The sequence below is a fragment of the Ictidomys tridecemlineatus genome, chromosome 3 (assembly GCF_052094955.1).
Source record: "Ictidomys tridecemlineatus isolate mIctTri1 chromosome 3, mIctTri1.hap1, whole genome shotgun sequence".
Classification (NCBI taxonomy): Eukaryota; Metazoa; Chordata; class Mammalia; order Rodentia; family Sciuridae; genus Ictidomys; species Ictidomys tridecemlineatus.
In genome coordinates this window covers 138,693,706-138,708,486 of record NC_135479.1, presented here as the reverse complement: position 1 = coordinate 138,708,486, position 14,781 = coordinate 138,693,706, and the positions used below count along the sequence as shown (strand labels likewise).

General features: G+C 52.0%; 1 protein-coding gene across 1 annotated transcript; it reads left to right on the top strand.

The window, feature by feature from the left end:
• Positions 1 to 306: 306 nt before the first annotated feature.
• Lrrc15 (leucine rich repeat containing 15) lies at positions 307 to 13,980 on the top strand. Its single transcript, XM_078043887.1, has 2 exons — positions 307 to 522; positions 8,358 to 13,980. The coding sequence occupies exon 2, from the start codon at positions 8,363 to 8,365 to the stop codon at positions 10,172 to 10,174; it is 1,812 nt and encodes a 603-aa protein (XP_077900013.1). The 5' UTR covers positions 307 to 522; positions 8,358 to 8,362; the 3' UTR covers positions 10,175 to 13,980.
• The last annotated feature ends 801 nt before the right edge of the window (positions 13,981 to 14,781 follow it).

Below are 14,781 nucleotides of genomic sequence, written 5' to 3'. Positions count from 1 at the left end.
AAAAAGTTTTAAAAAGAAAAAAAAAATGAACACATTTTCTAGGGCCACAGCGAGCGGCACTGGGGACAGCTCTTAGGAGCAGAGCAGGGCTGGCTCCTTGGGCCGGTGAGTGGCAGCAGGGTCCGCGGTCACTTGGCCAGGAGGCTGGGGCCGGGGGAAACTACCTTCTCCCGAGCAACCAACGCCAATGCAGCCAAAGAACCCAAGAGGAACCCTGGGGGAGAAAAGAAGAAACTGTCGTTTTAAAATGCGCCCCAATAACACCCCTTAAACTTGAACGCAGGTCGTGCGTCCGCCGGTGCCATTCCAGGACGTCGGGGCAGTGCCGCGGCCCTCGGTACCCCCGCCCCCGCCCCCGCGCGGCGCAGACACTGCCCCCTGCAGTGACTCACGCCCGGGATCGTTTAAATGTCGGGAGGGCACGGCCAGCGGCACTCATGCTGCAGCCTTGAGCCGTCCCGCGTCCCCCTCTCGAGCTCCCTCTGGTCGACTTCAGCGGCGGCGGGCGGGCGAGAGCTGCTGGTAAGTGGGCGAGCCGCCCTCCCACCCCTCCGCAGCCATCCTCTTCCCTTTTCTGCGGACCCCGCTTGGGCTCCCCCTGGAGCGACCTCAGAAAGGGCAGGGCTGGCGTGGTGCCTGGGAATGCGCTCAAGACAGTGCCAAGTGGAGCCGGGGCTCGGGGTCCGGGGTGGGGTGCCAATCTGTGCCCCCACCGCCCCAGCGCCTGGGGATGCTGGCCAGCCTCTTGTTCCTCTTGTCCTTAGCATCTTTGATGTGGGAGGGGGGCGGGGGGCGGGAATTGTCGAAGGTGCTGAGAGGCGCTTTAGACTGGTGATGGGTTGGGAGTTGACTCCTTTATCGCATGGCGTCACTTTCCCACCTGGTCTACCACTTTCTAGATACTAGATCCATGGGGGTAAGTGTTGCTTATTTATTTATTATTTATTTAAAGTTAGGGTTATTTGAATCGTTGTCCTTCTTCCATATGCTACTTGTTGCCTTCCCTGAATTTGTGTCTCTCCAGGACGTTTGGCTTCCTTCACCTTGTTTCCCAGGGGGGGATACCTGTCCTCTGATTTTCAGACTGATAATTGCTACAAATGTGACTTCAGCAGATGTGTGGGTGCCTGGTTGGGAGTTCCCATTTGGAAGACAGCTGTGGACTCAGACATAGTTTGGATCCTAACTGTGTGTGTGTGTGTGGTTTAGGTGACCCTATTCTGGCAGCTTCCCCCTCTTGTTACTAGTCAAGAAGTGCCTGGGAGCCAAGGCTTTGAGCAGGGAGGCGGGGCTGGAGGTGGACCTGCAGGAAGGGTACTGTGAACATAAAACTGGCTTGCTGCACCTCTACCTGCATATCTGCTCCAATGTAGAGGAACCAACTGTAGAAAACCAGACCTTTTTTGGGACCTTCCCACCTGTGCCAAAATTTGGGAGAGCCCTTCTACCTCCAGGATCAAATGTGTTACCTCAGGGCAGGCTGCACCTCGCTGCGATGACACACAGGATGCGATGGAAGGAGCTGGGTACCTGCGTGTCAGGCTCCACCTTCTACTCCAGGGCTATCTGGGATTATCACCTAATCACAGGCAGCACTCAGATGAGTTGAAGCCACTTGCTCCCTAACTTAGAAATTTCCTGACGGCTGCCACTTTCGTTCTGCATCCAGTGAACATCTGGGGTAAATTCAGGGCCAGACAGTCCAATTTTCCTGTGGTCTTGAGTCAGCCGGGCAGGCTCAGCAGTGTCAACAGTGAGGCAGGCCTGTGAGAGGGTTCAGGGCCAGAAGAGAACTCCGAATAGAACCCTAGAAAGAGCAGGAAGGTTCTCCCAGGGTTGGGGGATATTACCTTGTTTTGTTCATAAATGGAGAGAGTGGTGAGGCACCCGTAGAATTAGATCCAGATGTGGAGAAATAAGAGATGGGAGAGAAGCTGCCCGGACTTGGTGCTGCCAGGAAACACTCGTAGGCTGTGATTAGAGATGGTAATTAGCTTCCCTAACTCCTGACCACGAAAGAGCAACTGCAGCTTCAGGGGTTCATTGTCTCTCTCTCGGCTTTGGGACACAGCAGTCGGAAACAACTTCCAAGATGTTTGGATCAGGGACTGATCCATTTCTAGCTGCTTGGGCCCCCTAGGTGCTGCCCTGAGAAAGGGAGTGCTGGTAGACCCTGGCTTCTTGGGGAAGAGTCCTGTTTGGGAAGTTCTCCCTGTTGTGCTGGGCAGCGTGTCAGTAGTTCCTGCCGCTCTTGCCAAGCTAATTACAGCCCTGCTCTGGCCTCCATAGGAAGCCAACCTCCCCCAACCCTGGGAGGATCCCCACAGAGGGGTTGTAAAGGAATTGCTTTTAAAAAAAATGTTTTATTAGTTTTCTTTTTTAAAATAATGAACATTATTTCATTTTGAGGGGCTATGAGAGATGGGGGTCAACAATGGAACAGTTGGAGGATGAGTCAGCCTTGCCTTAGAGTTTCAAGAATGCTTAGGGCAGAGAATTCTTAGGTCAGGGACCTGCGAATGGGGCTGTGGGTGTTGGATTACTGGGGTCAACTCCTTCCGGTGATCCTTTCTGTTCCTTGGCTCCCCTGCTCCAGGATACTTAGGTGAAACTGAACAAACAGAAACATCAGAGTAGCCCTTAAAGAAGAAAGCCCTGGAACCACGCAGCACAAGAGTTGGGAGAGGTGCTTTTTTCTTGGTACTGGGGATTGAACTCAGGGGCACTTGAGTTCACTGCTCCACATCCCCAGCCCTTTTTATTTTATTTTGAGAAAGGGTCTCACTGAGTCGCTTGGCACCTGGCTTTTGCTAAGGCTAGCTTTGAATTTGTGATCCTCCTGCCTTAGCCTCCAAAACTGCTGGGATGATAGGCCTGCACCACCATGCCCAATAGGAAGAGGCACTTGAACTTGGCTGATACTGCCAGACAGGTGGACAGCGAATTGTGTATGAGCTGTAGATGATTTTTAAAAATATTTTTAAATTGTCAATGGACCTTTATTTTATTTATTTATATGTGGTGCTAAGAATCGAACCCAGGGCCTCACACATGCCAAGCAAGTGCTCTATCACTGAGCCACTACTCCAGCTCCAGCTGTAGATGATTTTAAAATAGAGAAGTAAAGCCACCTCTTTCCCCCTACCAGACAGGTAGTAAGCAAGGTCCTGATGCCTGGGAATAAGGTTTAGGGGTTTGCTCAGCTCTGTGGTTGGGGACCCTGACAGGGGGTCAGGACTCTTCAACAGACTGCATGACCTTAGGCAAGTCCCCTCTACCCTGTAGACCCCTCAGGTTTCTCATCGACAAAACAGCCAGATAGTTTGACCAGATCATCTCAACAGGCCTTTGTCTCTCTGACCCACTGTGCTCTAAATGCTGTGTCTGGAAGCAATTTCTATGTTTGGGCTCAACTTAAGGCAAACTGTGGATTCCTGACGGGGTGCAGAATGGGCCGCTGAAGGAAATGCTGACAGAGGGAGCTGGACCAGCCTGTGGCATGACCTTCTGGCTCCCTATCCTGGTTCTCTGTCTGTGCTCTTGGTAGTAAGTGGTACAGGCGATGGGTGTGGGTTCCCAGCTGGACTAGACCACACTAGGTGTATCCGAGTGTGGTCTGTGGACCCCTGCGTTGGAGCTGCTTGGGGGTTTGTTAATTGTGGATCTCTGTGGGTGGAGATCCAGAGATCCAGAAATCAGGGTCTCTATGGGTGGAGCTTCCAGAGATCTGATTTTACTCTCCCATGAAATAGCAACAGTCATCACTCACATTTGTTGTGTACTCACTTTATGCCAAGAATGAGTCTAGGTGTTTTCCATGTATTAACTCACTTAAGACTCCAGTGGAAAACCTGGGAGTTCAGTTCTTAAACAAGCTTTCTTGGCCATTTGAATGTGGTGCTCTGGGGTGAGGTCAGTGAGACAGGGAGGTCTGCACCCACGGAGGCCTGGACTCCAGGCTGAGTCTTTCAGTGACTTTGGATCCAATGCACTGAGCACCAAAGAGCAAGAGCAAGGGTGTTGTCCTGAGGACAAGCCTGGCTGCTGGGAGCCGGGCACAGCTCCAAGCCTGGCATCTCCCTTGGGAGACCTCAGGCTGCTTGGGGACCATCTCATTGCAGAAAAGGCCACAATTAAGAAGCCCTCTGAAAAGAGAGGGCCTAGACCCGGGGAAGTCTCTTCTGGGGCCTCAGTTTCCCCAGGTGGCCTGGGAGAGTGCAGGATCCCTCTCAGGCCCTGGGTCCCATGAAATGACCATGTTTATGGGAAGATGTGAGATTGGCTAGTGGGTTGGCTTGCTTGGAAACTTCTGACACCAGGAGGGTCTGACAAGATGAGTACAGGATCCTTCAGCCTCAGCATGCGGATGAGGCCAGGCCAGGTGGCAGTACAGGTGATTCAGTGTGACCTGTGGGAAGAAAGGAGAGGAGAAAGGTGAGTCCCAGTTGCATCTCCTTGCTGCCTCCAGTCAGAAGGTATTAGAGCTGCTCGGGCCTAATGAGTCCTCACAGAAGGAAGGGGAAACAGACCTGGAGCACTGACCTCTGCTCACACTGTACCTTAGTGTTCAGAACAGAGCAGAATGTGGGTCTTCCAAGCTCCTTCTGAATGTTTTACTTTGTGGCAATTGAAATAAGAAGGTGTGTCCTCCCAGGGAGCTTTGTGTTTAGGGAATGTGAACGATGGTATTAAACCCCAAAAGTCCCAACTCACCAACCAACAAGGCCCAAGGCTTCAAGGCTAATTATGTGTTCACTCATGAGTCACAGGGTGTTTCTGTTGGAGATCCACCGCCAGCGTGCCTGGTTCCATCGCTTCTCCTCCTGGGGAGGGGCCGCATCAGTGTCCAGGTGAGCTGTCTGGGTGTCCTTCTGTCTCTCTGCCTGGCTCACTGACTTCATGGGTCAGCGGCCGACGCCAGGTGGACTCCCTCTCCAGGGGCTGGACGGAGGCTGGACCGAGTCTCTGCAGTGATTGAGGACGCGCACGGCTGCCTGAGGGAGGAAGGTGTAATTAGGGTGCTTCGTGGGCCTTTAACTGCCCTCCCTCGGCTGCCAAGCGGCACTGGACAGCGTGGGCTATTAGTCTGCTGTGTGCTGGGCTCCTGAGGGCCAAGGGCCACACACGTCTGCACACTGGCTGAGGACCCAGGGGCCCAGCCCTGGCCTGCTCCTGCGCCCCTCCTTTCCCTGAGGGCCCTGCCGTTGGGCTGAGGTGGGGTGGGCCCTTTGGGGGTGGTTGGAGCGGTGACAATCACAAGTGCTGGAAAACAGGAAACGTCTGGCTGCGTGTGGTGCCGGGTGGGCTCTGCAGACGGGAGGGTTTATAAAAAGACAGTCTGCAAATTCTTGTAATCTTTGTCACACTGAGTGTGGTCCATTTTAGACAACAGGGAATGGCCCTCTTCCCACAGGGAATTATCTCTCCATTCCTCCTCCTGGCCCTTGAGGGACCCTCCACAGGCCTGGCTTGACACCCCCCTCCCAGCTAAGGGGTGCAGACTCAGAGAAGGCCATCAAGAGGGGGGTCCTCAGAGGAGCCTCCACCTACGTGCTCATTTACGTGTGAGGAAACAACACAGTTGTTTTCAGGTGACGGGCTCTTAATTCATCTGGGTATTTGGGCGGTGACACTGTTTTCGGAGCGTGCTGGGCATAGGAGTGTGTGGTGACAATTCATGAGCACTGGGTAGCCCCACACCAGGCACCATCAGAGCCTCACCTTTTATAAGTCCGTCTAGGGGTCAGCTGTCACACACACACACACCCAGGGAAAGGACAGACACCCACACCTCTGCACAGAGCCCTGGAACACAGGCACAGTCATCCTGCAGATGGATCTCATATCCACCCTCTGGGACTCGGCCCTAGAATCCTGAAATCTTAGGGATGGACAGGACATTGGCTGCCCAATACCTCACTAGGTGTGGAGGCTCCTCCGCAGCTTCCTCATCGGGAGGTGGCTCAGCTCTGCTTCAGCACTTCCAGGAGCGGGGAGCTGACCGCCTCTAGGCTGCAGCCGTGGGCTTTGCAGAACTCTCTTTGGTGGTGAGCCGAAACCCAGCACTTTGAAACTTTTGTGCACTAGCTGTGACGTCTGGAAATGCTGAGTTTGGTTGCTTTCTTTATCCCAGGGTGGCCCTGTACATATATACCGGGAGAGTGCTCCTGGGCTCCCCACGCCTTCTCTCTTTCTGGCCATTCCTCTGCCCCTCCTTCAATGGATGCACAGATGTTCTGGTTTCTGGGTCTTCTCACTATCAACTAGAGAATTTCTTCAAGAAGCCACTTTGTCATTGGCCTTTTTGAAGTTCAGAGTGGAACTGAGCATGGCAGTACAGGTGTGGCCTGATCAGGGACTGTAGAGTTGAGACTATCTATCATCTCCTTTGTTCCACGCTTGATACTTCTATTGATGCAGTCTCTGGTCATGGTAGTTGTTGTGGGCAGCCTCTTTCTATGTGCATGTTTATATATAAAGTGCTTCTCTCCGGGTGGAGGTTGAGCCGCTTTTTCTGTGGTTCCTGCTTAAGCAGTTAGTTTTCTGCTTTCAATTTCGGGATTTGGGTTTTTTTCTATACAAGTTCATGATTTCAGATCTGTCCACAGCTTCATCTGGCCCCATTCTTTCACGTCTAGATTCCGTCAGCCAAGTTATTCTTTTTCCTTTATTTGTACCACTGTGCTGCGTTACTTAGCTAAATCCTTAATGAAATCATAACAGGTCAGGGCTTGGACAGGCTGGGAATAAGTGAAGAGTTCAGCCTGTGTAGGTGGGGATGAGCTTGGGGTTTTCCTCAGACGCCTTGTTGAGGGTCGGGAAGCAGTGTGTAGAGCAGAGGCCAGGGCAGGAAGCCTGCATTATTTTGAGTTATGCTGCAGGCTCAGGCCCCCATGAGTTCAGGGGCACAGGGAGAAGCCGGACAAGGGCCTTCTCCACGCAGCCCGTGTATGCCTTATATGCCATCATTTCCAATTCCTTCCTCTGACGTTGATGTTTTGCTCATTAAGAGAGAGAGAGAGAGAGAGAGAGAGAGAGAGAGAGAGAGAGAGAGACTGCATAAACAAAGGACTCACCTAGGAGTAGGGGCACCTAGGATTTAATATTGAGCCTCCATTTCCCTGCTTCCCCATAAAATGAAGAGCAGCAGTTACTCCCAACCCTTCAGGAGTTACAGGCCCTTTGAACCTTGCGTAGAGATCACGGATGGCCTCTCTGAGTGTGTCTAAGTTTTCTGGAACCTACTTCAGGCCCTCTGGGAACTGGGACTCAAGTTCCAGGAGGCAGGTCCCAGGCATCGGCTGGGGCCCAGCAGCCTCCCCCGCTGCAGACGGTTGCTCTGCACTGGAAGGTGGTTTGAATTAAACCTCCATGAAACACATGTGGACAGGTTGCTGGGGTGGCGATGGGCTGGGCAGGGCAAGGCGGAGGGGGAAGAGCTGGGCTCTCCCTCCATCTTTCTGCACACCAGCAGTGTGGTCCTCCCTCTGCTGGCTGCTGCTGCTCCTCTGGGCAGGCCACCACGTTTGTAGGCTGAGCATCTTCCCAGGCTCAGGACCTATTTATTTGTTCTCATTCCTTCTCTGTTCCTCCTGACAAGGCCATGTTCAAACATCCTTTTAGCTGCTATGAAGGCTACAGGGCTGGATAAGATATAATTCCCACCTTAAGGAATATGTAGGGATGAAAGATGTGGCCCTTGTCCTTGAAAAGCATATTAACGAGGGAAGGAAATAGTTGGAAACACAGTGACTGTCCAGCTGTGGAATGTCCCATGGAGAGATTGGGAAGACCACCTGCACGGGCGGGAAATGAATCCTGATTCGTGGTACAGGGAAAGCTTCCTCAAAGTGATGGCATTTGAGCTAGACATAGAAGCATGGGGGAGATTTGGAAGAGGATGAAGAGCACTCTGAGTGGAGGGCACTACCTGGGCAAAGGCTTGGAAGTGGGGAGGCAGGGGGAAGGCCAAGAGGCTTGCTGACCAGAGCAGAGGGGAGCACTGAACCGGGTCCATGATGATAGATAGCACTTGAGGCCAAGCCACTGCTGATATCAAGGTTGGTGTTGGCTTAAAACAAGCCATAGTAAGCCTGGTGGGTGGTGCACAACTGTAATCCCAGCAGCTTGGGAGGCTGAGGCAGGAAGATCTCAAGTTCAAAGCCAGCCTCATCAATGGCCAGGCACAGAGCAACTCAGTGAGACCCTGTCTCCAAATAAAATACAAAATAGGGCTGGAGACGTGGCTTAGTGGTCAAGTGCCCATGAGTTCAATCCCCAGTACCCCCCACCAAAGAAAAGAACTAGTCACAGTGTCAGTGAGGTGACCCTGACTAACACGTGCTGTCTCCTTGCAGAGGCCATGCTGCTGAAACATTACCTCATCTTGCTGGTGGGCTGCCAAGCCTGGACTTTAGGCTTGGCCTACTATGGCTGCCCAAGTGAGTGCACCTGCTCCAGGGCCTCTCAGGTGGAGTGCTCGGGGGCACGCATCGTGGCAGTGCCCACGCCTCTGCCCTGGAACGCCATGAGCCTGCAGATTCTCAACACACACATCACCGAACTCAGTGAGTCCCCATTCCTCAACATCTCGGCCCTCATCGCCCTGAGGATCGAGAAGAATGAGCTGTCACACATCATGCCTGGTGCCTTCCGCAACCTGGGCTCGCTGCGTTACCTCAGCCTCGCCAACAACAAGCTTCAGGTTCTGCCCGTCGGCCTCTTCCAGGGACTGGACAACCTGGAGTCTCTCCTTCTGTCTAGTAACCAGCTGGTGCAGATCCAGCCCGCCCATTTCGCCCAGTGCAGCAACCTCAAGGAATTGCAGCTGCATGGCAATCACCTGGAATACGTCCCCGATGGCGTCTTCGACCACCTGGTGGGACTCACCAAGCTCAATCTGGGCAAGAACAGCCTCACCCACCTCTCACCCAGGGTCTTCCAGCACCTGGGCAACCTCCAGGTGCTCCGGCTATATGAGAATAGGCTCTCGGACATCCCCATGGGCACTTTTGATGGGCTTAGCAACCTCCAGGAGCTGGCCCTCCAGCAGAACCAGATTGGCATGCTCTCGCCTGGCCTCTTCCACAACAACCGGAACCTGCAGAGGCTCTATTTGTCCAACAACCACATCTCCCAGCTGCCTCCCGGCATCTTCATGCACCTGCCCCAGCTCAACCGACTTACACTCTTTGGGAACTCCCTGAAGGAGCTCTCCCCAGGGATTTTCGGGCCCATGCACAACCTGAAGGAGCTCTGGCTCTATGACAACCACATCACTTCTCTACCTGACAACATCTTCAGCAACCTCCACCAGTTGCAGGTCTTGATCCTTAGTCGCAACCAGATTAGCTTCATCTCCCCAGGTGCCTTCAATGGACTGACAGACCTGCGAGAGCTGTCCCTCCACACCAATGCGCTGCAGGACCTGGATGGGAATGTCTTCCGCATGTTGGCCAACCTGCAGAACATCTCTCTGCAGAACAATCGCCTCAGACAGCTCCCAGGGAATATCTTCGCCAATGTCAACGGTCTCATGACCATTCAGTTGCAGAACAACCAGCTGGAGAACCTGCCCATGGGCATCTTTGATCACTTGGGGAACCTGTGTGAGCTTCGGCTGTATGACAACCCCTGGAGGTGCGACTCAAGCATCCTTCCGCTCCGCAATTGGCTCCTGATCAACAAGGGTAGGTTAGGGACAGACACTCTTCCAGTGTGTTCCAGCCCAGCCAATGTTCGAGGACAATCCATCATCATCATCAATGTCCCTGGCCCCAGTGTTCCGGCCCCAGGCATCCCTGAGGTTCCCAGCTACCCCAGCTACCCAGAAACACCACGTTACCCAGACACACCACAGTACCCAGATGTGCCGCGTTACCCAGACACACCCAGCTATCCTGACACACCCAGCTATCCTGACACCACATCCATCTCCTCTACAACTGAGATCACTAGCTCTGTGGATGACTACACTGATCTGACCACCATTGGGGCCACAGATGACCGCAACACGTGGGGCATGACCCAGCCCCAAAGTGGGTTGGCCATTGCCGCCATTGTAATTGGCATTATTGCCCTGGCCTGTTCCCTGGCTGCCTGCATCTGCTGCTGCTGCTGCAAGAAGAGAAGCCAAGCAGTCCTGATGCAGATGAAGGCACCCAATGAGTGTTAGGAAGGCAGGATGGAGCAGGGCTCAGGAAAGGAGAGACTGGAGGATCTGGGATTGTGAGCATTCTGCCTCCATCCTTGGGTCCACAGAGCCAGGCTCTCAGGGCTCTTTCCAGGCCCTAGAGTTGCCCCACTTTGTCCTGACCTGCCTGATTCTTCCATGGAGAAGCAGGTCTCACAGGACATTCTTACCACCAGGGAGATCACATGGCTGTAGAAAAGCCCCTGGCAAATTTCCTATTCATATGCCTGGGCTTCGCTCAGAGGGGCCTTCCCCCAAATCCTCACCACCTTTCCTTCAAGAACAACTTTCCCTGCACCCAGGCCCCCTCCTGGCCTCTGTAGACTCAATGGTGAGAAAACCTGCTCACTTTGGGGGAACAGTTCTCCACCAGGACAGCCCCTCTCCTCAGAGTATTGTGTAAGTTGATTTTCCTTCTTTTGCTTCTCTTGTTTGTGCCATGGCTTAACCCTGTCCCCTCAAATGGAAGTTCTCCCCTTACTTTTCTGCTCCTGAAGGCAGGGTGAGTTCTCTCCTCAAAGAAGGCTTCAAATCATTTAGCTGGTTTTTTAAGACCTGCTGAGCCCCCCCCCCCCACCCCCTTGGAGGATGTGGTGAAAGAAAGAAGGAATCCCATATGGCTCAATTCCTGGACATAGAGTTACCATCAGATCTCTCTTGTGATTTTTGTCTAGAAAAGAAAGACACACGTGCAACAAGCTCAGCCTTGTAGAGGATGATAATTCCAAACTACAAAGTTTGCTTGGCAATTTTTAGCCCTTTGTGGAATAAAATCGTGAAGAATGTTTGACTTCTAAAACCATTTAATTTCTAAAATCCGCTTATTGGTACTGAATGGAGAAAGAAACCTGGTGCCTGGGGGTCCTTTCAGTCACCCCTAGGGGTTTTCTTTTTGAGTTTTTTAAGTTGAAGTATAATATACATACAGAAAAAGTGGGAGCGTGATACGGTACGGCTTGATGAATTGTCACAAACTGATCACATCCATGTGATCAGTGTCAAATCAAGAACAGAGCATCACCAGAATCCCCAAACCCAAGCTTTTACTGAAGGACTGGAACATCTGAGGTTGACATGGACTTACCTGGATTCTCACCAGGGGCCTCACTGCTCCCCTATGGCGAGCTGTTGCAAAGGCCCAGCTGCCAGGGTGACAAAGATGTGATATGGACAGCACAGGAGACTGGCCTGGAGAGGAATCTTAATAAACCCTGAGATCTGGAGGGGACCCAGGCTGGCCAGGTCAGAAGTGTCCTAACTACAGTGGCCCATGCAACCACAGTGTCTTCCCTGCTGATAAGCTGCAGCTCATTGGAGGCTCCTTGCCTGGGCCCTTTTATGGGCATGATATGCCTATATCTGTTTTTAATTCACTTTCCATTTGGGGGAAATGAAATAGCTCAGAGATGAGATCTTTTAATTGAACATTCAAGTGTAATGGGAACCAGGGATCCCTCTAATGTTGTGGAAAAATTCTCCGTCAACATTAGTCAGCTAGCAGCAAGACTTCAGGATTTTCACAGACAGCAGATATCAAGGCACACTGACAGGTCCCAGTGGTTGGAGTGGCTCTCTGAAGCTCCTCCTACTTATCATCCGGTTATGAGTTAAGTCATTTGATCCAGGGTTTTCTCCTCCTTGAGTTATAGTTGAATTCCTACTTGCATGCCTTTCCTGCTACACACAAATTCACAGATGTTAAAGAAATTATGTTCAAGGCAACACATGTCTTTCTCTGGACAACTGATCCACCAGTTCAGAAATAAAAGCAGTAAAATTGAAGAATTTCAGGTCTCCATATCTGCCCAAGAAAGAACTTCAGCTGATCTCAGGGATTCAGGTCTCAGGGATCTACCACCAATCCTGATTGGCTTTTATTAGGTCCCTCTACCTCACAAGATGAGTAAGAAGCCTCAGCAGCATCATGATGACAGGATGGCCAGGCTCCCCAACACAAAATGTCCCAGAAGGAATGTCTAGTGCATGTCATAGCTTTTAGCTGTCCCAGAGAATCTGATGTCCAGGCAAAAGATATTATTTCCCCAAGGCAAATCTGGGTCTGCAAATGTTTTCAAAATATTCACAGAATGAATGCATGTGTATTAAGGCTCACCAGGACCCAAAAAGAAGGGAGCCCCAAGCTTGGGGCATGACCTTGGTCCTATTGACAGTGGCCTGCTGCGTGGGCCCAGGGGCTGGAAAGGGAATGTGGGTCTGCTTTCCTCCAGACAGGAAGCCTGGTTTGGCATCACATTCCTCAGACCCAGAACTCTCAGGTGCTTCTTGTGAGTGAGCTCCAGTGTTTCATTGTGCTTAGGAACAAGTGGCTAGGGATAGAGAGAGGTAGGAATCTTCAGCATTCCATGCTCCCTACCAGCCTTAACCCAGAACCCCTGGGTGTTTCTGACATTGGCCATGACATTGGAATACCTTCCTTTCTGGCCCAAATACTGGTCTGAGAACAGGTGTCTTCAGACGACCCACCCAGGTGGATCCCAGTGAAGGGGATGGGCCTGTTAGATGACCCTTCCCAGCTTGCCTGTTCCTTTCTCCCATCAGAATGGTTTGGAGCTATCAGCCCTGTTGTTCCTTGTCAGGACTTTTGGCTTCTCTGAACTGTGCTGTTTGGTCAAGGAGTGGCTCCAAAAGCTGAAGGGAGTGCCCTTTTCAATACAGCACTATTGAATGATGTATTGGCTCAATTCTTGGAACTGGAGTGAGCTGAGTGGTCCCTGAAATGTTGAGTAGGGTACAGAATTCCCTTCACTTGCCCTCTGGGCACTGGTTTCTAGGCCACCTTGCCGTTCACCAGCAGCCTTCATGTGACACAGAAGGAAGGAATCAATGTTGGAGGAAAGGACCATTTAAAAAAAGTGTTTACTGTGCACAAGTGTCCTCCAAAGCTCGGGACACATTCCCCTTTAACCTTCCCAGTGCCCCCTTGGGACAGGGCAGAAGATGGTCACAATAGGTTCTCAATAGGCTGGGGGTTTACTTCTGCCTTCAGCCTTTACGCAAGACCTCATGCTCTGTCTAGGGTTTTCACCTTGAGAACAAAGCAAATGGGAGTCCCCGTCCTGGTGCTCCCTATACTCTAAGTCACTGGGACCTCACCTGGTACTGTATGGATCCCAACTTTGTAAATACAGGAAACTTGTCCAGCCATGAAAGAAAAACTGGCCCCTGTCCTGGGAATTGTTGGTCTGTGTGGATAGTGTTCCTTCTCTCGAGAATGTAGAGGTTCTAGATCTTCTCATGGGCAACCACACGATTCCCATACTTCAGATGTCAGGGTAGAGCTGATTCAGGAACCTACTCCCCAGCTCAGGATATGTATGGAGAGCAGACAGCTAGCAAGTCACTAGATGACTGGAGGTGGGGGCAGATGTGGGATATATCCCACCCTTTAGCTATAAGCTGCTCAGATTTGGCCCACGGGGAGGCTGTGGCGGTCTTGTGAAGGAAGCCACCACTGTGGCTGAGAGAGGGCGTGCGGCAGGCTGCTTCCAGGTGGAACTCCTCCCGATCCTGGGTTCCTTCTTCTATGGAGAGATCGTTCTCACCACCCCTTGCTTTCATGCTGCCTGCAAAAATAGATCACCTTTGCCTTGCTAAGAGAATCACTGCAAATAGTCCCAGGTGCTTGGCAGTGCATGTAGTGATTTCTAGGCCCCCAGGGTTTTATAGAGTGTGAACCCTGGTGGGCAGGGTTAAGGGTCTGTCTTTTGCTAGATGCTGCTTGTAACAAATTTGGTGTACAGAATCAACAATAAATGGTATACCCAGGACACGTGTGCCCTCTCTGAACTTCTTGGTCGGGGTGGGGGGCGGGGGTGTCTCACACCTGTGAATTCTGCTCTTGCCACAGAGATCAAGCCTGGCCTGTATAACACCTCACAGAAAAGAGATTCCGGGCCAAGAACAGGACTTTGGAAAGTGAGTGGGGACCAAAAAGGAAATAACAAATCATCTCCATAGGCTTTGAGAACTCAAGACAGGAAATAATCTCCCAGAATCACCTGGTGAACCAGGGGTAAAGTGAGCAAGGGACCTGGGCTTCTAGTTTCTTTTGTGCCACCCGGAGCGCATGTTGCTCAACACATTCACACGTGCAGGGCAGGAGGGCAGGACTGAGCTCCCGTCAGGACTCAGCACCAGGCTCAGCAAGTCACAGGCTCTCAGAATATGCCCTTGGAGTGAAGGCGATCGCTTCAAGTATCTAAATGTCCCCAGGCCTCCCTCAGGCCTCTAGTCCCAGGGGTGCCACAGCTGCTGTGCAGGAACAGCAATGCTAACAGGGATGGGCCCACTGTTCCTTAAGACACTGTCATCTCAGGAAAGGGCCTTCACATGGGATTGTCATGTGTTCGCTTACATTCCTGTCAGGTGTCAGCTTGTCCCAGGACTTTGGGACAGGACAGAGGTCAATAATGTTCACCAGATTATGTGGCTGGACCCCTTCAGGGATGAAGGGCAGGACCTTGCTGTGGTCCCCTGACCATTGAATCTCTGTCTACTCGGACAGGTTCCTGAAATTTGAGATTAATAGAGTCTTCATCCCTAATCTCATGGAGGATCTCTGGATTTCT